At 42.9% G+C, this 23,300-nt stretch overlaps 1 protein-coding gene across 2 annotated transcripts in view; it reads right to left on the reverse strand.

The window, feature by feature from the left end:
* LOC139578659 (trafficking protein particle complex subunit 8-like) overlaps positions 1-23,300 on the reverse strand; it is a 78,150-nt gene that overhangs the window by 11,578 nt on the left and 43,272 nt on the right. For both annotated transcript variants that reach the window (XM_071406572.1, XM_071406571.1), the window contains 9 exons: positions 19,644-19,749; positions 17,678-17,872; positions 16,263-16,438; positions 15,943-16,017; positions 15,654-15,780; positions 15,117-15,274; positions 14,131-14,618; positions 9,435-9,585; positions 9,066-9,162 (listed from right to left, as the gene is read on the reverse strand). In XM_071406572.1, the coding sequence (XP_071262673.1) occupies positions 9,066-9,162; positions 9,435-9,585; positions 14,131-14,618; positions 15,117-15,274; positions 15,654-15,780; positions 15,943-16,017; positions 16,263-16,438; positions 17,678-17,872; positions 19,644-19,749 (1,573 nt within the window). The remainder of the gene's footprint in view (positions 1-9,065; positions 9,163-9,434; positions 9,586-14,130; positions 14,619-15,116; positions 15,275-15,653; positions 15,781-15,942; positions 16,018-16,262; positions 16,439-17,677; positions 17,873-19,643; positions 19,750-23,300) is intronic.

Here is a 23,300-nt window from a genome sequence, read left to right on the forward strand (position 1 = left end):
ATTTTGCTATTTGCCTCCTGCATGCTTTGCTGGCTACGAACTTTCTTTACCCAACCATGGGACAGACTATGTTTGTTCCCACACTCAGGACTCTGACTCTCTATTGGTTATGCAGACTGCTGGCCTCCCAATCCTATTCTAACCACTTCTCGCCAGCTTCTCGCCATTCATGTTAACTGATGAAATTGCTGTATAATATGATCTTGTTGCCATCTAATACACATTCAAATGTCATAAATCAACACCGCAGAGCTCTCCCTGTCCTCTGCCATGCCTTGATTGTATTACTATTGATGATATCTGGAAATGTGCATGTACACAACCCTGACCCATCTACTGTTTCTAGCCACAATTCTGACTTGTGCTTTGATATTTGCTTCACTGATTTCTGCTCTCGTAAAAGCCCGGGTTTTCTGCACGTTAACACTAGAAGCTTATTACCTACATAAGGGAGGGGAGTGGCATTTCCCATATGATCGATGAGGATCTCCATATTGCAAATGTACGGTCCCTTATTAAGAAAGTTTTGAATACTGATGTTAACCTTTCTGGTTATAACCTTTTTCGGCAAGACAGATCTTCCAAAGGTGTGGCAATCTTTACCAAGGATCCCCTTCAGTGCTCGGTTGTCTCCACCAAGTCTGTCCCCAAACAATTTGATTTGCTGGTTTTAAGCATTAAACCTTCAAATAGCTCTTTGTTGACTGTTGCTGGGTGTTATCGTCCTCTATCAGCACCAGCCTGTACCCTATATGCCCTAAGCCCTCTCCTGGCCCCTTACACTGAGTCTGAATTTGTCCTGCTAGGTGATCTAAACTGGGACATGCCTAAACCACTTGACCAAGTGCTAAAGCAATGGGACTCCCCAAATCTTCCCCAGATTACCAATCCCACAAGGTATGACTCAAAACACTCAGAAAAGGCTACTCTCCTCGATGTTATCCTCACAAATTATCCTGAGAGGTATCAGTCTGGTGTTTTCTGTAATGACCTTAGTAACCACTGTTTTACAGCCTGTGTTCGTAATGGCTGATCAGTGAAACGACCTGTCTTGATTGGTCATAGACGCTTGCTAAAAACTTGAATGAGTAAGACGTCCTTTATGACCTGGCCTCTAAACAGGTATGGAATCAGCTTGATCCCTTCTGTCGAAAACACTTGAACCTTCTTTTTGATATTTTCAGTGACATTGTTAACAAACACGCATCCATTAAGAAAATGAAAATGAAAAACAGGTTCAGCCCCTGGCTCGACCGTGATCTGGCAGTTACTCCACTTCAAGAATTGCATTTGGCGAAAGGCTCGGCACACGCATACACTCAGGCTGACTGGCTCTCGTTCAGGCAAATGAGAAATAAGTGCACTTAGACTATCCGGAAGGCCAAAGCTAGTTACTTTAAGGAGCAGTTCTCTCTGTGGGTCTAACCCCAAGAAGATCTGGAAAACGATTAAAGACCTGGAGAATAAACCCTCGTCCTCACAGCTGCCCATGTCCCTTAACGTTGATGATGTGGTTGTTACTGACAAGAAGCACAACTGAGCTTTTTAAATCACTTCATTAAGTCAGGATTCCTATTTGACTCAGACATGCCTCCTTGCCTGTCCAACATTTCCTCATCTCTTGGAAGGCAGCCACAGTTCATCCTTTATTTAAAAGGGGGAGATCAAGCTGATCCTAACTGTTACAGGCCTATTTCTATTTTTCCCTGTTTACCAAAGGTGTTGGAAAACTTGTCAATAATCAATTGACTTGCTTTCTTGATGTCTATAGTATTCTCTCTGGTATGCAATCTGGTTTCCACTCAGGTTATGTATGTGTCACTGCAACCTCAAAAGTCCTCAATGTCACAATTGCCCTTGATTCTATTTTTATTGACTTGACAAAAGCTTTTGATACCATTCCATTCTTGTGGGCCGGCTAAGGAGTATTGGTGTCTCCGAGGGGTCTTTGGCCTGGTTTGCTAACTACCGCTCTCAAAGAGTGCAGTGTATGAAGTCAGAACAGCTGCTGTCTCAGCCACTGCCTGTCACCAAGGGTGTACCCCAAGGCTCGATCCTAGGCCCCACGCTCTTCTCAATTTACATCAACATAGCTCAGGCAGAAGGAAGCTCTCTCATCCATATATATGTAGATGATAGTCATGCTCAGCTGGCCCCTCCCCGGGATGTTTTGTTAAATGCTCTACAACAAAGAATTTTAGTATCCAACAAGCTTAGTCTACCCTTAACCTTGTTCTGAACACCTCCAAAACAAAGGTCATGTGGTTTGGTAAGAAGAATGCCCCTCTCCCCACAGGTGTGATTACTACCTCTGATGGTTGAGAGCTTGAGGTAGTCACCTCATATAAGTACTTGGGAGTATGGCTAGACGGTACACTGTCCTTCTCTCAGCACATATCAAAGCTGCAGGCTAAAGTTAAACCTAGACTTGGTTTCATCTATCGTAATCGCTCCTCTTTCACTCCAGCTGCCAAACTAACCCTGATTCAGATGACCATCCTACCCATGCTAGATTACAGACATATCATTTATAGATCGGCAGGTAAGGGTGCTCTCAAGTGGCTAGATGTTCTTTACCATTCGGCCATCAGATTTGCCACCAATGCGCCTTATAGGACACATCACTGCACTCTATACTCTTCTGTAAACTGGTAATCTCTGTATATCCGTCGCAAGAACCACTGGTTGATGCTCATTTATAAAACCCTCTTAGGCCTCACTCCACCCTATCTAAGATATTTACTGCAGCCCTCATCCTCCACATACAACACCCGTTCTGCCCGTCATATTCTGTTAAAGGTCCCCAAAGCGCACACATCACTGGGTCGCTCGTCTTTTCAGTTGGCTGCATCTAGAGACTGGAATGACCTGCAACAAACACTCAAACTGGACAGTTTTATCTCAATGTCTTAATTCAAAGACTCAAATCATGGACACTTACTGACAGTTTTGGCTGCTTTGCGTGATGTATTGTTGTCTCTAACTTCTTGCCCTTTGTGCTGTTATCTGCCCACTAATGTTTGTACTATGCTTTGTGCTGCTGCCATGTTGCTACAATGCTGTGTTGTCTTCTTAGGTCTCTATTTATGTAGTCTTGTGTTGTCGTGATGTGAGTTGTCATATTATTAATCCCAGCCCCCGTCCCCGCTGGAGGGTTTTTGCCTTGCCGTCATTGTAAATAATAATTTGTTCTTAACGGACTTGCCTAGTTAAATAAATAAAATAAAAAAACGCACCGTTGGACTGTATGAAGGCATGCTAATAAATGATTTAGCTATGTATCAGACAAGGCCAGCTCTCTTTACTGCTAACAAAGAGCATATTTTAAAATGTCAATTGTTAAGTTAACCAATTAAAGTCTAAGAGTGGGTGATGATTCAGAGAGCTAACAGGTTGGCTGCTCTCCCTGCATGCGCACACACAAAGCTATAAAAGCCATCTAATGTTCTAACACATTGATGTTCTTTTCAGCTCACTGATTACCATTATGGGCCATCTGCAGCTCAGTTCTAAGTGGATAGTGTGTGCGCGATTTGTGTTCTAAGCCCACGGATATGTGTGTGTGATTAACAAATAGTGGTGGGGGGGAAACAAGTTACTTATCATGTTATTATTTTTTAGACATAATATTTAACTCGAATTTTGTAAAAAAAAATAAAAAAAAAAATAAAAGTTTACACAATGAAACATTAGGAACACTTGCTCTTTCCATGACAGACTGACCAGGTTAAAGCTATAATCCCTTATTGACGTCACCTATTAAATCCAGTGAGTCTGTCAAGAACGGCAACGGTGCTGGGTTTTTCATGATCAACAGTTGGTGTGTATCAAGAATAGTCCACCACCCAAAGGACATCCAGTCAACTTGACCAATGCTTCCCACAGTTGTCAACATGGGCCAGAATCCCCTTGGAATGCTTTCGACACCTAGAATCCATGCCCTGACAAATTGAGGCTGTCAACTCACTATTAGGAAGGTTTTCCTGTTTTGGACACACCTACTCATTCCAGGGTTTTTATTTTTAATATTTTCTACATTGTGGAATAATAGTGAAGCCTGTGGAACTGTGAAAACTGTGAAACAACACATATGGAATCATGTAGTAACCAAAATAAGTGCTAAATCGAAATATATTTTCAATTTTGGATTCTTCATAGTAGCCACTATTTGCCTTGGTGACAGCTTTGCACACTCTTGGCATTTCCACAACCTGCTTCATGGAGGTAGTCACCTGGAATGTATTTCAATTAACAGGTGTGCCTTGATAAAAGTTAATTGTGGAATTTCTTTCCTCCTTAATGCGTCTGAGCCAATCAGTTGTGACAAGGTAGGAGTCGAGTACAGAAGATAGCCCTATTTGGTGAAAGACCAAGCCCATATTATGAAGGTCAGTCAATCTGGAAAACTTCCAAGAACTTTGAAAGTTTCTTCAAGTGCAGTCGCAAAAACCATCAAGAGCTATGATGAAACTGACTATCATGAGGACCACCACAGGAAAGGAAGACCTAGAGATTACCTCTGCTGCAGAGGATAAGTTCATTACAGTTGCCAACCTCAGAAATTGCAGCCCAAAAAAATGCTTCAAAGTTAAATGAACAGACACATCTTAACATCCAACTGGTCAGACGAGACTGCGTGAATTAGGCCTTCATGGTCGAAATGCTGCAAAGAAGACAATACTAAAGGACACCAATAAGTAGTAGAGATTTGCTTGGTCGAAGAAACACAAGCAATGGACATTAGACCGGAAGAATGTGTCCTTTGGTCTGTTTAGTCGAAATTTTAGACTTTTGGTTCCAACCGCCGTGTCTTTGTGAGACGCAGAGTAGGTGAATGGATGATCTCCGCATGTGTGGTTCCCACAGTGAAGCATGGAGGGGGTGCTTTGCTTGTGACACTGACTTATTTAGAATGCAAGGCGCACTGTATTTCTGATCAATTCTATGTTATTTAAATGAATTTTTTTGTTGCTTTTCTATCAAAAACAAGGTCATTTCTAAGTGACCCCAAACTTTTGAACAGTAGTGTGTGTGTGTATTTAGAAATGTCCTTGTTATTGATAGAAAAGCAAAAAAATGCTGTCCATTAATATGTTATATATATATTTGCTACTGTATGTAGCCTTACCAAGCGCTAGTCGGCTGTACCTGTGTCAATACTTTATTATTTTCTTCATCCTATAGCTTGTTTTCCACTTTTTTTCTAGTGAACCAACACATTTTCATCACTTCTACTACCCCTGAAGTAGAAGTCTCTCTACAGCAGACATAGTGAGCAATATGTTTGGAACATCAAATTGCAGTATTGAATCGCAATACATATAGAAACGTGAGAATCTCATTACATATCGGCACCTAAGTGTTGTGATAATATCATAATGTGAGATCCTTGGCAATTCCCATCCCTATTAACAAACAGCAATTACTATTATAGAAGGAAAACATGATGTAGCTTAATGTATTGTATGGAGCCAACTAGCACTTCTACGCCAGCCGCAGGCTGTGAACTAGTATGATCGCAGAGGAACACAGAAAGGAAGAGGGAGAACAATGGAAAGAGGGGGAGGAAAGGATAAGAGATAGTATTGGCAGAGGAGTGTGGATATTGACGCTGTGTGCATTATCGAGTCATCCTGCTGTGGCTAATTAGCTCGTCAGCAGTGTGGCGTAGCACACCTACTGGGGCAGCTGTCTGCAAGACACACAGACTAGAGGAAGAATAACCCCCACAGATAGCCATTCTGATTAAATGTGAATGTGTAATGTTATGGGGGCAAGTCTACTGTGCTGGGGGGTCTCTTTTCCACTCTGTTCTGGTCACTGCCACCTTATCAGACATGGAATTGTGGCGGTATAACAGAGCAAAAATGAGCAAAGTGACCGACTTCCAGACATGCCACCCCTGTGGTGTGTGTGGTGATTCCTGAAACTATAATATAACACACTGAGCAAAGGGGGTGGCTTAAAGTTCACTCTGCACTCGGCTATGTGTCCTGGCCACCGACCATGCCACTGGTCATCAGTCATGAAGCTGGTTCCCACGGGGATAGTTTAACCAGCCTCGCAGAGAGCTGAATAACATGACCTGGATCTGAATCAAGGTACACTATATATACAGACAAAAGTGTGGACACCGCTTCAAATTTGTGGTTTCTGCCATTTCAGCCACACCTGTTGCTGACAGGTGTTTAAAATCGAGCACACACTCATGCAAACTCCATAGACAAACATCGGCAGTAGAATGGCCTTACTGAAGAGCTCAGTGACTTTCAACGTGGCACCATCATAGGATGCCACCTTTCCAACAAGTCAATTGGTCAAATTTCTGCCCTGCTAGAGATGCCCTGGTCAACTGTAAGTGCTGTTATTGTGAAGTGGAAATGTCTAGGAGAAACAATGGATCAGCCACGAAGTGGTAAGCCAAACAAGCTCACAGAACAGGAGCGGCGAGTAATGAAGCGCGGTAGTGACACATACAGTTGAAGTCTGAAGTTTACATACACCTTAGCCAAATATATTTAAACTCAGTTTGACAATTCCTGACATTTAATCCTCGTAAAAATCCCCTGTCTAAGGTCAGTTAGGATCACCACTTCCTCCAAACATAACGATGATCATTACGGCCAAACAGTTCTATTTTTGTTTCATCAGACCAGAGGACATTTCTCCAAAAAGTACTATTCATGTCCCCATGTGCAGTTGCAAACCGTAGTCTGGCTTTTTTATTGCGGTTTTGGAGCAGTGGCTTCTTTCTTGCTGAGCAGCCTTTCAAGTTATGTGGATATAGATACTTTTGTACCCGTTTCCTCCAGCATCTTCACAGGGTCCTTTGCTGTTGTTCTGGGATTGATTTGCACTTTTAGCACCAAAATACATTCATCTCTTGAGATAGAACGCGACTCCTTCCGGAGCGGTATGACGGAAGGAGGTACATCCACAGGTACAACTCCAATTGACTCAAATGATGTGGAGGTCCACAATTATTTTCTGAGGTCTTGGCTGATTTCTTTTGATTTTCCCATGATGTCAAGCAAAGAGGCACTGAGTTTGAAGCTAGGCCTTGAAATACATCCACAGGTACCCATCCAATTGACTCAAATTATGTCACTATGACCCACTGGAATTGTGATAGTGAATTAGAAGTGAAATAATCTGTCTGTAAACAATTGTTGGAAAAATTACTTGTGTCATGCACAAAGTAGATGTCCTAACCGACTTGCCAAATCTATAGTTCGTTAACAAGACATGTGTGGAGTGGTTGAAAAACGAGTTTTAATGACTCCAACCTAAGTGTATGTAAACTTCCGACTTTAACTGTACTGCCAAGTTCCAAACTGCCTATAGAAGCAACGTCAGCACAATAACTGTTCGTTGGGAGCTTCATGAAATGGGTTTGCATGGCCGAGCAGCCTCACACAAGCATAAGATCACCATGCGCAATGCCAAGCGTCGGCCGGAGTGGTGTAAAGCTCGCCGCTATTGGACTCTGGAGCAGTAGAAACGCATTCTCTGGAGTGATGAATCACGCTTCACCATCTGGCAGTCTGACGGACAAATATGGGTTTGGTGAATGCCAGGAGAACGCTACCTGCCCGAATGCATAGTGACAACTGTAAAGTTTAGTGGAGGACGAATAATGGTCTGGAGCTGTTTTTCATGTTTCGGGCTAGGCCCCTTAGTTCCAGTGAAGCAAAATCTTAACGCCATAGCATACAATGACATTCTAGATGATTGTGCTTCCAACTTTGTGGCAACAGTTTGGGGAAGACCCTTTCCTGTTTCAGCATGACAGGATTTTGCTTCACTGGAACTAAGGGGCCTAGCCCGAATCATGAAAATCAGCCCCAGACCCCCGTGCACAAAGCGATGTCCATACAGAAATGGTTTGTCGAGATCGGTGTGGAAAAACTTGACTGGCCTGCATAGAGCCCTGACCTCAACCCCATCGAACACCTTTGGGATGAATTTGAATGCCGACTGCGAGCTAGGCCTAATCACCCAACAGTACCCGACCTCACTAACGCTTGTGGCTGAATGGGGGGCGGTCGCATAACTATCGGATAGCATAAAAAGCCACCAATTGTAAGCCGCTCTGGATAAGTCAATCACCACCTTCCGGAGACACCTGAAACCCCACCTCTTTAAGGAATACCTAGGATAGGATAAAGTAATCCTTCTGACCCCCCCCCCCCTTAAAAGATTTAGATGCACTATTGTAAAGTGGCTGTTCCACTGGATGTCATAAGGTGAATGCACCAATTTGTAAGTCGCTCTGGATAAGAGCGTCTGCTAAATGACTTAAATGTAAATGTAATAAGACTGTCTATTAAATGACTAAAATGTGATTCTAAAATGTTCTGTGACTTAGGAGCATAGACCAAATGAAGGGCTCCCGAGTGGCACAGTGGTCTAAGACACTGCATCTCAGTGCAAGAGGCATGCATCACTGCAGTACCTGGTTCGAATCCAGGCTGCATCACATCCGGCAGTGATTGGGAGTCCCATAGGGCGGCGCACAATTGGCCCAGTGACGTCCGGGTTTGGCCGGGGTAGGCCGTCATTGTAAATAAGAAATTGTTCTTACTTGCTTAGTTAAATAAAGGATAAATTAAATAGTCAAATCAAGGTAGCCCCTCCAAACAAGTAAACCTCACTGATCAAACCACCAAAAGGCATCTATCTAATGAACTTAACAGCTGTGCAACACAACCCAACACATCAAACCAATCCAGTGGATGAAGTGAAACATTCCTAAGCCAGTCTGCCACATGGCTAACTAGGAAATGACTTAGTTTCCACAGACAAGATATCACCTAGTGATAGACTCCTCAGCAACACAAAAATCTAAATCAAATCCTTCCAAATTAAATGACAGAAAGACACAGAGCGAAAGAATTAAGAGAAAAGAGTGAAGTGCCACAAACTGAAACTTCTTAAGTCAAGCATCTTTGAATGGAAATGCACAAATCAAAAGCTGAGACCGAAATGGTAGTCATCCAGTAAATGAGTTTAAGACTATTTGTAGTCCCTTCTGAGATGGCTATGGAGAGCAGAGAGGGACAAACCTTTGTCTTCTGCTGGGTTTATACACTTGTGTAGTCTCCACTGTTTACTGCTGCTAGAGACCTGTGCAATGTGAAACTCACGCACCCCAGCCTCGCTCTGTAGAGAGAGAAAAAGCGTGAATATGTATCATAACGACCAGCATTTAAAGTCAACACATTGAACAGCAATGTCTGTCATAACCTTCATGTGTACATCAAATCTTCAGCATACTTGTACAGAACACAAAAGCGGAACCTTTAATAACAATGTGCCATCAAACATCAGCTTAACTGCGAGTGATTGTGTGACTGAAATAGTATGTGTGTGTATGAGTATTACAATGGAACGTGTTAGTGTATGTGTGTATATAGCATGCTTGTGGAGCTCACCGAGTTGATGTTCTCCACGTCAACAAACACCAGCATGCTGCCGTTCCTCTCCTCCTCCTCCTCAGGCAGTGTGTTACTACGACAAGCTGTGGCCCGAACAGACAGCGAACGACTCGCACAAATAAATACTGTGTGACGCAACACCCTGTGACTAGGGAGAGAGAGAGGGGTTTGAGATGGAGGAAAGCAGAGGACATGAGTGGAGTGACAGAAGGAGAGCAGAAGTTAGATGGAGGGATGGTAAAAAGAGAAACGGGTGGAGGGATTGAGATTGAGTTCATGTAATGCATTTCCAACTCATAATCGTCGTGCTTAGTAATGCAGCCGGCTCACCATAATTGTACCTACAGAAACCACATTACAAGTAAAACATTTGATTTAAACAGATGATCAGGCACATTCTGTAAAATGTGAAAGGTCCTTTAACAGAAAAATGTATTACTTTCTAAAATAGAATGATATGGCTTTTCAAAAGTGCCACAATTTGATCTCATTCGATCTCCAATGAGCAAATGTTTTATTTTATTTCACCTCATTGAACCAGTTGAGAACAAGTTTACAACTGCAACCTGGCCAAGATAAAGCAAAGCAGTGCGACACAAACAACAGAGTTACACATGGAATAAACAAACGTACAGTCAATAACACAATAGAAAAAATCTATATACAGTGTGTGCAAATTAGGTAAGATTAGGGAGGTAAAGCAATAAACAGGCTGTAGTGGTGAAGTAATTACAATTTAGCAATTAAACACTGGAGTGATAGATGTGCAGAAGATGAATGTGCAAGTAGAGATACTGGGGTAAAAAGGAGCAACAAAAAAAACAATACGGGGATGAGGTAGTTGGATGGGCTATTTACAGATGGGCTATGTACAGTACAGGTGGGCTATGTACAGGTGCAGTGATCTGTGAGCTGCTCTGACAGCTGATGCTTAAAGTTAGTTAGGGAGATATGGGTCTCCAGCTTCAGTGATTTTTGCAATTCGACCCAGTCATTGGCAGCAGAGAACTGGAAGGAAAGGCGGCCAAAGGAGGAATTGGCTTTGAGGGTGACCAGTGAAATAAACCTGCTGGAGCGCATGCTACGGGTGGGTGCTGCTATGGTGACCAGTAAGCTGAGATAAGGCCGCGCTTTATCTCGCAAAGACTTATCGATGACCTGGAACCAGTGGGTCCGGCGACGAATATGAAGCGAGGGCCAACCAACGAGCGCAAACAGGTCGCAGTGGTGGGTAGTATATGGTGATTTGGTGACAAAACAGATGGCACTGTGATAGACTGCATCCAATTTGCTGAGTAGAGTGTTGGAGGCTATTTTGTAAATTACATCACCGAAGTCAAGGATCAGTAGGATTGTCAGTTTTACGAGGGTGTGTTTGGCAGCATGAGTGAAGGATGCTTTGTTGTGAAATAGGAAGCCGATTCTAGATTTAATTATGGATTGGAGATGCTTAATGCGCGTCTGGAAGGAGAGTTTACAGGCTAACCAGACACCGAGGTATTTGTAATTGTCCACATATTCTAAGTCAGAACCGTTCAGAGTAGGTGATGCTGGACTGGCGGGCAGGTGGGGCCAGCAATCAGTTGAAGAGCATGCATTTAGTTTCACTTGCATTTAAAAGCAGTTGAAGGCCACGGAAGGAGTTTTGTATGGCATTGAAGCTCGTCTGGAGGTTAATTAACACAGTGTCCAAGAAGGGCCAGAAGTACACATAATGGTGTCGACAGAATAGAGGTGGATCAGAGAATCACCCGCAGCAAGAGCAAAATCATTGATGTATACAGAGAAAAGAGTCGGCCCGAGAATTGAACACTGTGGTATCCCCATAAAGACTGCCAGAGGTACGAACAACAGGAACTCCGATTTGACACACTGAACTCTGAGAAGCAGTTGGTGAACCAGGCGAGGCTGTAATTTGAAAAACCAAGGCTGTTGAGTCTGCCAATAAGAATGTTGTGATTGACAGAGTCGAAAACCTTGGCCAGGTCGATAAAAACGGCTGCACAGTATTGTCTTTTATCGGTGGTGGTTATGATATCGTTTAGGACCTTGAGCGTGGCTGATGTGCACCCATGACCAGCTCGGAAACTAGAATGCATAGCGGAGAAGGTACGGTGGGATTGGAAATGGTCGTTGATCTGTTTGTTAACTTGGCTTTCAAAGACCTTAGAAAGGCAGGGTAGGATAGATATAGTTCTGTAGCAGTTTGGGTCTAGAGTGTCTCCCCCTTTGAAGAGGATGACTGCGGCAGCTTTCCAATCTTTGGGGATCTCAGACGATACGAAAGAGAGGTTGAACAGGCTAGTAATAGGGGTTGCAACAATTGCGTTGGATAATTTTAGAAAGAGAGGGTCCAGATTGTCTAGACCAGCTGATTTGTAGGGGTCCAGATTTGGAACTCTTTCAGAACATCAGCTATCTGGATTTTTCGGTGATGACAGTGTTTCCTAGCCTCAGTGCAGTGGGCAGCTGGGAGGAGGTGCTCTTATTCTCCATGGACTTTACTGTCCCAGAACAGTTTGTGCTACAGGATGCAAATTTCTGTTAGGAAAGCTAACGCTAGCTTTTTCAAACTGCCTGTGTATATTTGTTCCTAACTTCCCTGAAAAGTTACATATCGCGCGGGCTATTCGATGCTAATGCGGTACACCACAGGATGTCTTTGTGCTGGTCAAGGGCAGTCAGGTCTGGAGTGAACCAAGGGTTATATCTGTTCATGGTTGCATGAATACAGTGGAGGTAAACCTAAGCATTGAGTGACGATGAGAGAGGTTGTCTCTAGAGACACCATTTAAAGCAGGTGAGGTAACCGCATGTGTGGGAGGTGGAACAAAAGGTCTAGCTAAGGCATATTGACCAGGGCTGGAGGCTCTACAGTGAAATAAGACAATCACTAACCAAAACAGCAATGGACAAGGCATATTGACATTAGGGCGAGGCATGCGTAGCCGAGTTATCATAGGGACCAGTGAGTAGCTAGGCGAGCTGGAGACACGGCGATTCAGACAGCTAGCGGGCCGGGGCTAGCAGAAGGGCCTTAGGGGGACGTCGCGACGGAAGAGTCAGTTGTAGCCCCCGCGGATGGTTACGTCAGCAGACCAGTCGTGATGGATCGGCAGGGCTACGTGTAGGCAGTAAAATGGTCCAGGCCAATTGGCAAAATAGGTATTGTAGCTGGCAAAATAGGTATTGTAGCCCAAGAAATTGGCTGATGGACCTCTTCAGCTAACAGTCCGATATGCTCTAGACAGCTAGTGGGCCGCGGCTAGCAGGCTAGGTGATGGGCCTTTCAGGCGACGTTGCAACGGATGAGCCTGTTGAAACCCCCTCGGGCAGATTACTTCGGTAGACCAGTCGTGATGGATCGGCGGGGCTCTGTGTCGGCAGTAAAAGGGTTCCAGGACAATTGGCAAAATAGGTATTGTAGCCCAAGGAGTGGCTGATGGACCTCTTCAGCTAGCCGGGAGATGGGCCTAGCACGAGGCTAGTTCCAGGCTAACTGGTACTTGCTTCGGGACAGAGACGTTAGCCAGGAGTAGCCACTCGGATAGCAGCTAGCTAGCTGCGATGATCCAGGTGAAAAGATTCAGAGCTTGCAGTAGGAATCCGGAGACATGGAGATTTGGTGGAGAAAAAGCAGTCCGGTATGCTCTGGGTTGAATCTCGCTGTGCAGACTGGCAGGAGTTGACTGGGCTAAGGTTAGCTGATGACCGCTAGCAGTGGCTAACTGACTACTAGCTAGTTAGCTGGCTAGCTTCTGTTGGGAGTTCTGGTTCTAAAGTATAGAGCATACCACATTGGGTGAGGTGGGTTGTTGAAATGTTGAAATTGAGGTTTAAAATTGTAAAAATATATATACACGGGACACAACAAGACAAAGACGTCAGAACTGCTACGTCATCTTGGGTCTGACTACAAGCAGTGAACACTGATTTTAAAGCAAGACTGACACATGCAGGTGTACATTCAGGATAACTAGGAGACTTAGAAATACACACCTGTATTGAAATGATACCCAATACGCTTCAGGCAGTGCTTAAGTTTGGCCGGTACTCATCGTAAGTTTTCTACTGCTTGACTACACCCATCAAGTCTACTCGAACAGAATAGTTGCTCTAAAATATGTGAAATTAAAACTTTTTCATTCAACTACTTTCTCCCCTTAGCGCTTCGTGTTACACTATTTGGCTTGTGCAATGTGTATTGACTAATGAGTGAATACCGGTCTTCTCTTCCTGATCTTAACTTGTGTAGTTTTGTGTGAAGACTTCAAACGTAGGCAGCTTTCACAATTTCTTTTTAGGATTCTATCAGCTCCATTCCATCTTTTATTAAAAAAATTATAATGAGATAGTTTCTTGCATTCATGTCTTGCATCAGGCAGCTTCCCCAAGGTCCTACCTGAATAGAATAGCCTGCTCTCTCTTCTACCTGATTAACAGGCAGCTCTCTCCCATTTCTGGATGGCTGGTGTAAGCCTAATGTGCAATGAGTAAGAGGCTTCTCTCTTTAATAACTCTGCCCTATCGGATTATGAAAGGTTGCTCTTTCGCTCTCCCCAACCTGATTTGGATTCTCTCCCCTGCTTTAATGGCTGGTCCAATGTGGCTTTTCAGTACGCAGTGCGTATCATACTTTGTTCTTGAATAACTCTCCCATACCTGATCTTGGCTTGTGTAGTGAATATCCTACCTGATCTTGCCTCCCTTCTCGGCGCTCTCGTAGTAGAACAGGAAGTGGATCTCGTGGACTCCTTCCTGGTCCGGTCCTCTCAGCCACAGGGGCAGCTGGGTAGATTCTCCAGGCTTTAGTGTCCCCTCTCCTAGAGGGATCTCCGTTATCCCTTTACCCCCCATACCCGCACCGGACACTCCTCCTCCCCTCAACCCTGTCCCAGACCCAAAGTCCCCCTCTGAAACCAGTGTCACCGCGGCAACAGACCCGGGCGTGGCGCCAGGGGGTGTGGCCAGGGTCTTGTAGGCAGAGCAGTTTTCAAAAGAGGTGGGGCTGAGGGGCGTGAGAGGTGTGGCTAAGGAGGAGCTTCCAAAGGTGAAGAAGTCTGGGTGCGTGGATGCCACCCGCAGGCCACACAGGGTAACGCGACTCATGTTACAGAACTCCACGTAAGCCTTCCTGATCTCACCACATAGCAGGGCAGTAGGGAACTGGAGGAAGAATACCTGGGGGGGAGAAATGGGAGAGCGAGGAAGAGGGGTGGGATAGTGATAGAGAAATGGGGACAGAGAGAGGTTAGTTAGTGTGTGACCAGTTACAGTGTAACAGCCCTTCTCACGAGATTGGCAGATATATAAAGCAGTGATAGGGAGGGACTTGGCTGCCAGTCATTTGAATATAGACTAGTCTGAATCCATCCCATAATTACTCATATACTGCACAGTCCAATCTAAATGGTAATACATCGCAGAAATTGAAAAAGTAGATGGGAAAAATGACCAATTCACATCGCTGGTATGAAACCATCAGTCGTACAGGGAAAGAGGAGGGCAGACAGCATAGGATAAAGGACGAGCCCTGAATCAAACATTTACCCCCTGGCCATTCCTGTGAATCTAAGAATTACTTCCACCAATCCAATCCTCTGAGATCTACAGAAGTGTCCAGTGAGTAGGGACCTAGAGATCAAGGGGCTAAGGGTTGATTTGGAATTGAGTGAATACCTCTAGCAGGGGCATGGGAGGGGTGATGGTGGGGTCAAGACGTCGGTCAGGACCGTGACTGACTGAGGTCTTCTCCTCTTTGGTCTGGTTCAACCGCGGTCCCTGGATCTCTAGGTCCTGTCGACCACGAACTGATGTTCCCTCTGCCGCTGAGGGACCTGTTGAGAGGACCGCAACCGTCAGGTGAGCGGGACCAAAACAGGATTATAAACCAGGTGGTTCAAGCCCTGAATGCTGATTGGTTGAAAGCCGTGGTATATCAGGTCCTATTCCTCATGAATGAGAGAAAATTACTATTTACTGGTCTAGTTACGTTTGTAACCCGTTTATAATAGCAATAAGGCACCTCGGGGGTTTGTGGTATTATGGCCTATATATCACAGCTAAAGTCTGTATCCAGGCACTCCGTGTAAGCTGTGCTAAGAACAGCCCTTAGCCATGGTATATTGGCAATATACCACACACCCTCGGGCCTTATTGCTTAATTATAGTACTGGTTTCACTGTGTGTGTGACTACATGACCATGTGTATGTTACCTTCGCTCTGTGAGGCTGCGGTGCTGTTAATAGTAGTGTCTCCAGTAGAGGAGGTGGAGGCCAGGTTATAGACTAGACCCAGGATGTTGAGCTGACCTGTCTGGTGGGGCAGCAGCTTCAGACGAGCCTGAGGGAGGTGACAGAGAGGAATCAGACAGAAGAAATTGAAAGACTTTTAAGAAGAAAAAGAAGAGCGACTGAGGGTCGGACACAGAGAGAAGTCACAGAAAATTAGGGTGAGGAAAGACAGCAAGAAGAGAGAACTAGAGAATCATAAAACGCAGCTTACCAATTTCGTCTCCTCAGGGCTCAGGTAGAACTCTGAGATGACTTCTGTGGCAATGACGTCATCTTTCTGTGGGGTCTGCAGCAAGAGGGATTGTAAAAAGTAGAGGTAAAATGAGCCTGCTGATGACATTTGCAGACATGACGAGCCGATTGAAGAATAGTAGGGTCATATTCAACAGGCACCAAACGAAAGAAAACATACTGAAACTGTGGGACTTATCCAATAAGAAAAAGGTGTTTTGCTACAGTGTGTACTTATGAATATGACCCTGCTCTTACAGCACTGTAGCCTCAAAGACCAAAGGTAACACACACTCTTACCCTGGGAATGCTGGCCTCCTTCTCGTTGCTGATGGCCACAGCATCTCCGACCGAGTCTTCCTGCGGATGCGGTCGATTGAAGTCTTTGAGTGTAAACTTCCACAGCAGCGAGAGGTCAGAGAGAACCAGTGGAACCTTTAGAGGGTTCCGGAACACCACCTCAACTATGATGGGTTCTAGAGGGAGAGAGAGAGAGAGGTAGAGCGAGCGACGGGGGTAGAGCGAGCGGCGAGCGAGGGACGAGCGGGTAGAACGAGCGGCAGGTATGGCGGGTAGGGCGAGCGCCGAGTAGGGCGAGCGCCGAGGGGCGAGTAGGCCGAGCGACGAGGGGGGCGACGAGGGGCCGAGCGACGCGGGGTCGAGCGAGGGAGGTAGCGGCGAAAGGGATAGCGAGGTAGCGGAAAAAGGAAGACACAAGAGGAAGGGAGCAGGATAAGAATAAGAACACAACTTCTAAAATGTATTAAATTACTAAAATTGTCAATCTACACAATATACCCCATAATGACAAAGGGAACTCAGGTTTTGAGTAATTTTTTCAGGTTTGAGACCGGAGTGCTGGAGTCGCCTCTTCACAGCTGACGTTGAGACTGGTGTTTTGCGGGTACTATTTAATGAAGCTGCCAGTTGAGGACTTGAGGCATCTGTTTCTCAAACTAGACACTCCAATATACTTGTCTTCTTGCTCAGTTGTGCACCGGGGCCGCCTCCATTTCTCAGAACAAGAATAGACTGACGAGTTTCTGAAGAAAGGTCTTTGTTTCTGGCCATTTTGTTATCGAACCCAAATGCTGATGCTCCAGATACTCAACTAGTCAAAAGAAGGTCAGTTTTATTGCTCCTTTAATCAGAACAACAGTTTTCAGCTGTGCTAACATATTTGAAAAAGGGTTTTCCAACGATCAATTAGCCTTTTAAAATTATAAACTTGGATTAGCTAACACAACGTGCCATTGGAACACAGGAGTGATGGTCATTTACAAGATTGTCTACACTGTATTTCTGATCAATTTGATGTTCATTTAAATGGACATAAAAATGTGCTTTTCTTTCAAAAACAAGAACATTTCTAAATGACCAAACTTTTGAACGATATTGTACATTTGCAAAAAATGACAGAAAACTGTTTTTGCTTTGTCATTACAGGGTATTGTATGTAGATTGATGAGGGAAAAAATGTGTTAAAAGTCAAGGTGTCTGATTACTTTCCGAAAGGCACTATGTGAGGATAGTGAATGTAATACTATTTATAATATGTGTGTGGTTGTAGGTGAAGGGTTGTGTGAGTGGGTTAACTATCAAGCTATCAGACTTAAAGTTGAATAGAAGACAGAGAGAGATGAGGGAGTGGGATAAGAAAAGAAAGCCGTGCTAAAAGGAGGAGGGATGAGAGACAGGAGTGCCAGTGTAGTTACCCTCCACAACAGCAAGTGGGAAGCGGAGGTTGTCCGTCTGACTGTTCAGGCAGCACTGGGTGGGTTGAAACGTTGCCGGAACGACACCACGTTTTGCGGCGGCAACCACCTGTTCCTCGAGGTCCTGCCACATGGCAGCTAGGTCCCGGTCAAACTCCTGGTCCAAGGACACGTGGGTGGCTGCCTGCTTCTCACCTGATTAATAAATCAATATCACAATCAATTAGGGATGCAACGATTCACCGATATGCATCAGTTCTGAAAATACCTCATATTTTGTGACAGCTGCGTCCTCTTCTTCAGTGTCGAACTAAGCATGTCATTGTGTTGACAGTCATTGATCTACAAGTCATTTTGCATGTAAAAAACTAACAGGCATTATCAGTATCGTAGCCAAACTGTGCGCAGCTTCGCGTGCTGCCCAATGAGGTAGGCCTATTCCTGATCTGATATGTCTGTAAAATGGCTTGCGCAAAGCTGCTTTATAAGTTGAGTGACAACCAATGTAAATTAACTGGGTTATGTTTATCAACAGCGCCGTTGAAAATGATGTTTTACCGGAATGAAAGTAGCCTATGCTACCGCCAGAGAAAACTCTTATATGGCTATAGGTAGGCGACACGCTAATCAGGGCTCACATTCAATTTTATTTTGATTGTTCAGGTTCACCATCAGCAATTTTTTAAGCAAAACTACTAAAACTATCAGTATATATGGTCATTTTTAGATTTACAAGATAAAGTTAATCATTTCACAACATGCACAGCAGAAAAGAAGCTCAGAGTCCGTCAAAACTTCCAAGTGGTCAAAAAATAAAAGGATTATGAGACGGGTCGAAGCCAATAAATATATAGCAGTACTTCGGATATGTCATAGCTAATTTAAAATATAAATATTGATAAATTACACTTTAAATCTGCAAAAATTACTAATTGATGGCTGATTGTGATTTCAGATCAAAAGTGGGGAGGGGACAAAACGCAAACATTGCCCCACCCCCTAACTGATAGTGATGAGTAGATGCCCAGTTTCCCCTATGGCTCAGCTCAGAATTGCACCAAATCATTTCAAACTAAAACATATCGTTCCTGTGTCATATCGGAGCCCATGTATCTAGATGCGTATCAAATCGTCTTGAAAGTGAAAGATGCACATCCCTACAATTAATTGATCAATCAGGTCATTATGGATCAAACCAGCACTATGCAGTAGCACATAATACATAGTGCAATAATACAACTGGAAAAAAATGGCTATATGAGTTGGTTGGTGCAAAAGGGATACAAACATACACACTCCTACAAACATTCCATAAATGTCACACACTCTCTTGTTGGCTCTGTTGTCACAGAGTGTCAGGGGATAAATTACTCATCTAACTTCATGTTTATGTGACCTTCAGTACTCAACACCAACACTCCTCACTTATGACACACACACACATGTATGTAACGGTATGCCACGTCTCAAACCCCACAGGACAATACCTCCTTTTGTGCTGAAAATGTGTTTTTGAAATGTCTTCAGGCCATAGTAATCCTAAATTAAATATCTAAGGACAGAGGGTATGGTAGGAAATTAAAAGATGTTTTGTTTTGAGGGCCTGTTTAAATGAAGCAGCTGTAATCAGTGGACGGCAGGAAGGAACTTTCTTCAGCCCAGGCAGCCACACTTTGGCAATGTCTGAAACGGCACCCTATTCCCTACTTGGTCAAAAGTTGTGCACTATATAGGGTGCCATTTGGGACATGGTCTTTGACTCCTCTGATCTTCATTCAAAGTTTGACTCTTTAATGACGAAGATAGTCGCTCAGCAGCAGTGCGCAAACACTAGACGTACGTCTCGTTTCACAGTCTCAAAACGCACATTTAAGTTCACACACACAATGCACTCTGTCTCACTGCTATTTTTTGCAGCTAGAAATGTATGATTGGTGAGCAGTGTGTGGGTTTGTCTCAGTCTTACCCTCTGCCAGGCGGCGTTCATGGCCGAAGTAGACCCTGGTGGCAGAGCTGTTGATGCAGGGTAGGGGCAGCTGGGGTAGCGCCACCTCACATGCCCCCGTAACATTCTGGAGGAAAAGGTACAGAGCAAGGAGACACTGTTAACACAAGGCTGTGACGGTCTTGGAATGAGGTTACAGAAATTGGCCAGGCCAACGTACACGGGGGGAGGGAACGACGACTCAAAAGAAACACGTAGCTTTTCTCCACAACTACACTATTGTGTAGCATTTCATTATTATTCAAGTTAATATTACTTCTAAATATTAGTCTAGTATACAAATTAAGAAATGCCAGATTAGAGAGGATTGTAACATTTTCGTATTGACACAACTTAATACGGCTATCAGACTCAAAAGAAACGTGCAATTTCACTATTGCAATACACTTAGTGTACACACACAGTACCAGAGTTCTGTAGTGTGTACAGTAGGGCACTGACGACAACAGTATTGCGACAAGGAAACAAAATACGAAGTGGATGTGATTTCTTTAGGAAAACAGCCCTAATATTAGGGGTGAATAGTAAGGCGGTACAATCCGGTAATATTGGGGGTATGCCGTACCGGTAAAACATTAGCCCATCACAATAATTAAAGCAAAATGTCAAGTAAAATCTAGGCTATTACACCACTTTTTTATCACTTCTGCATTTCAGATGCATGAAAAATTTGCGAACGGAGTAGAAAAAAAGTTTGTATAGCCTACTCTCCAAAATGCGATTCGACGAGAACATTGAAATTTGGCCAAAACCGAGACACGTGCAGACAGCAGTGGATGCATAAATTCTGACCTAAGGACAATTGCCATATGTCGTGACAGTTTTTGGTGTTCTGTGTAAGAGATGTCTCTTTCCATTCACCACTGTTTGGAGGCTGGAAATATGTTGCAAGTGAATTGAACGTGTGCAGGTAGCCTAGTAAAGAAAAACTTTGAAGTGATTGTTTGACAATGCGATGAAAACATGACTGGTTGTGTTAATGCCACAATAAAAGGTAATGCATTCAAAAAGTTAAATGACAAATCTTTACGACTAGGCCCACAGAGAACCTATTGAATTTTTTTTTTTTTTTTTTTGGGGGGGGTGGATCAGCTTAATATTGCGGAAAGAATGTTGTTTCCAATGTAATTGTCTGCATCATTTCCAATCCCCCATATTTTTTTGGGTAAATATATATATCCATTCACGTATGCATACATATACACATATATACATACACATACCTACATAGACATACATACTTTTTTTTAAAGAGTATACCTTTATTATTATTCCCTGCAAACCCTACCACCGATCCCCCAATTGGAGTAAACTGATAAACATTTCTGTTTTTACCTTCAATTTATACATCTTATACACATTTACAGACACAGTCTACTTTACTAAGTTCTCTCTTGTTTGTTCTTAGTCCTTCCTCTATTTCTGTTGTCCATCCAGTTTGATTTCCACTTGTAACTGTGCTATTTCACAATAGCTCCGCACCTATACACATTTCACAGATCCCGTATGCCCTACATTGTTTATCTTGTTATTAGTCCCACCCTTCAGCTCCACTCAACCTTTCCCATCTATCTTCCAACATCATCCATTTCGGATTTTTATTTGCCATATATTTTTCAGCTGTGCTGTGATGCTTCACAAAAGATTTGAATCTTCCTATTCTCATAGCTTCCACGGATTGTAAATTAAAAATAAACATTTTTGCTAAAATAATTATTATATTATTGATTGATTGACTATGGCTTTTCAAATCCCCCAGTATTGCTATCTGTAGCGTTAGTTCTACGCAAATGTTGCAATTCTTCAACCATTCCTGGACCTGTGACCAAAAACGAGCTACATGCGGACAATACCAAAATAAATGGTCTAATGACTCTGCCTCCTCACAGCAGAATCTACAGAGCTGAGAAGATTGTATCCCCCATATATATAACATTCTATTAGTTGCAAGAATTTTGTACAATAATTTAAATTGAAAAATTCGAAGTTTTGAATCCGGCGTTGTTTTGCGTATCAATTCATAAACCATGTGCCATGGAATGGGTACATCGAAAATCTCTTCCCACTATTTTGCAATTTATATGGCACAGCTGTAAGTTTTTTGGTCCTTAAATGAAATTGGTATATGTTTTTATTTATCACACTTTTCTTTAACCATTTATGTTCTTTAATATAAGGCCGACATACAAGTTCCTTACTTTTATCCCCTTCCACCTGCCTCTTCCATTTTTGTGGTAATGCTGCAATTAATTGGTTGTAATTTTGGGTAGAGCAGACATTTCCATATGTCTGTGTTAGCTGCATGTGTGACATTACTCCACCAGTCCTATTTATGATATCATTCACAAAAAGTATACCTTTTTTAAACATTTCTTCGATAAATACAGTTTTTTTATCAATTACTATATTTGAATTTAACCACAAGATTTGTTGTACTATTTGTTCCGTCCTTTCAGGTGGATTAAACTGAAATTGCAACCAACTTTCTAAGGCTTGTTTAAAAAATAAAGATATTTTGGAGATTATTTCCTTTTCAAGCAACCGAAAGTGAGCAGGTGTAATCTGAATAAAGGGAAAAAGGCCCTTCTTGAACATAGGATGAGACATTCGTACCAATCTACTAGAGAACCAGTTTGGATTTAAGTATAACTTTTGTATGACTGATGCCTTTAGTGAGAGGTCTAATGCTTTAATATTTAATAATTTCTGCCCTCCGAATTCATATTCGTTATATAAATAGGCCCTTTTAATTTTATCTGGCTTGCCGTTCCAAATAAAATTGAATATTTTTTGTTCATATAATTTAAAAAGCAGGTCACTAGGTGTAGGCAAAACCATAAGCAAATAGGTAAACTGTGATATGATTAAAGAGTTAATCAGGGTGATTTTCCCACAAATAGACAGGTATTTTCCTTTCCATGGTAGCAAGATCTTATCTATTTTTGCTAACTTTCTATAAAAATTTATTGGAGTGAGATCATTTCTTTCTTTTGGGATTTGTATACCGAGTATGTCCACATCACCGTCAGACCATTTAATTGGTAAACTACATGGCAATGTAAAATGTGTATTTTTTAGTGATCCAATACGTAATATGGTACATTTATCATAATTTGGTTTTAATCCAGAGAGGATAGCAAATGTATCTAGATCCTCTAAGAGGCCGTGGAGAGATTCTAGTTGTGGTTTTAAAAGAAAACATGAATCATCAGCGTACAATGACACCTTAGTTTTTAGGCCCTGGATTTCTAATCCCTTAATATTAATGTTTGATCTAATTTTAACAGCTAACATTTCGATGGCAATAATAAATAGATATGCCGATAGTGGACAACCTTGTTTTACTCCTCTAGATAGTTTAAAACTTTCTGAGATGTAGCCATTATTTACTATTTTACACCTAGGGTTACTATACATCATTTTTACCCATTTTATAAGAGATTCCCCAAAATTGAAATATTCTAGGCATTTATATATAAACTCCAGTCGTACTTTATCAAAAGCCTTTTCAAAATCAGCTATGAAAACCAGGCCTGGTGTCCCCGATATTTCATAGTGTTCTATTGTTTCCAGTACTTGCCTTATATTATCTCCAATGTATCGTCCATGTAAAAAACC

The sequence above is a fragment of the Salvelinus alpinus genome, chromosome 6 (assembly GCF_045679555.1).
Source record: "Salvelinus alpinus chromosome 6, SLU_Salpinus.1, whole genome shotgun sequence".
Lineage (NCBI taxonomy): Eukaryota > Metazoa > Chordata > Actinopteri > Salmoniformes > Salmonidae > Salvelinus > Salvelinus alpinus.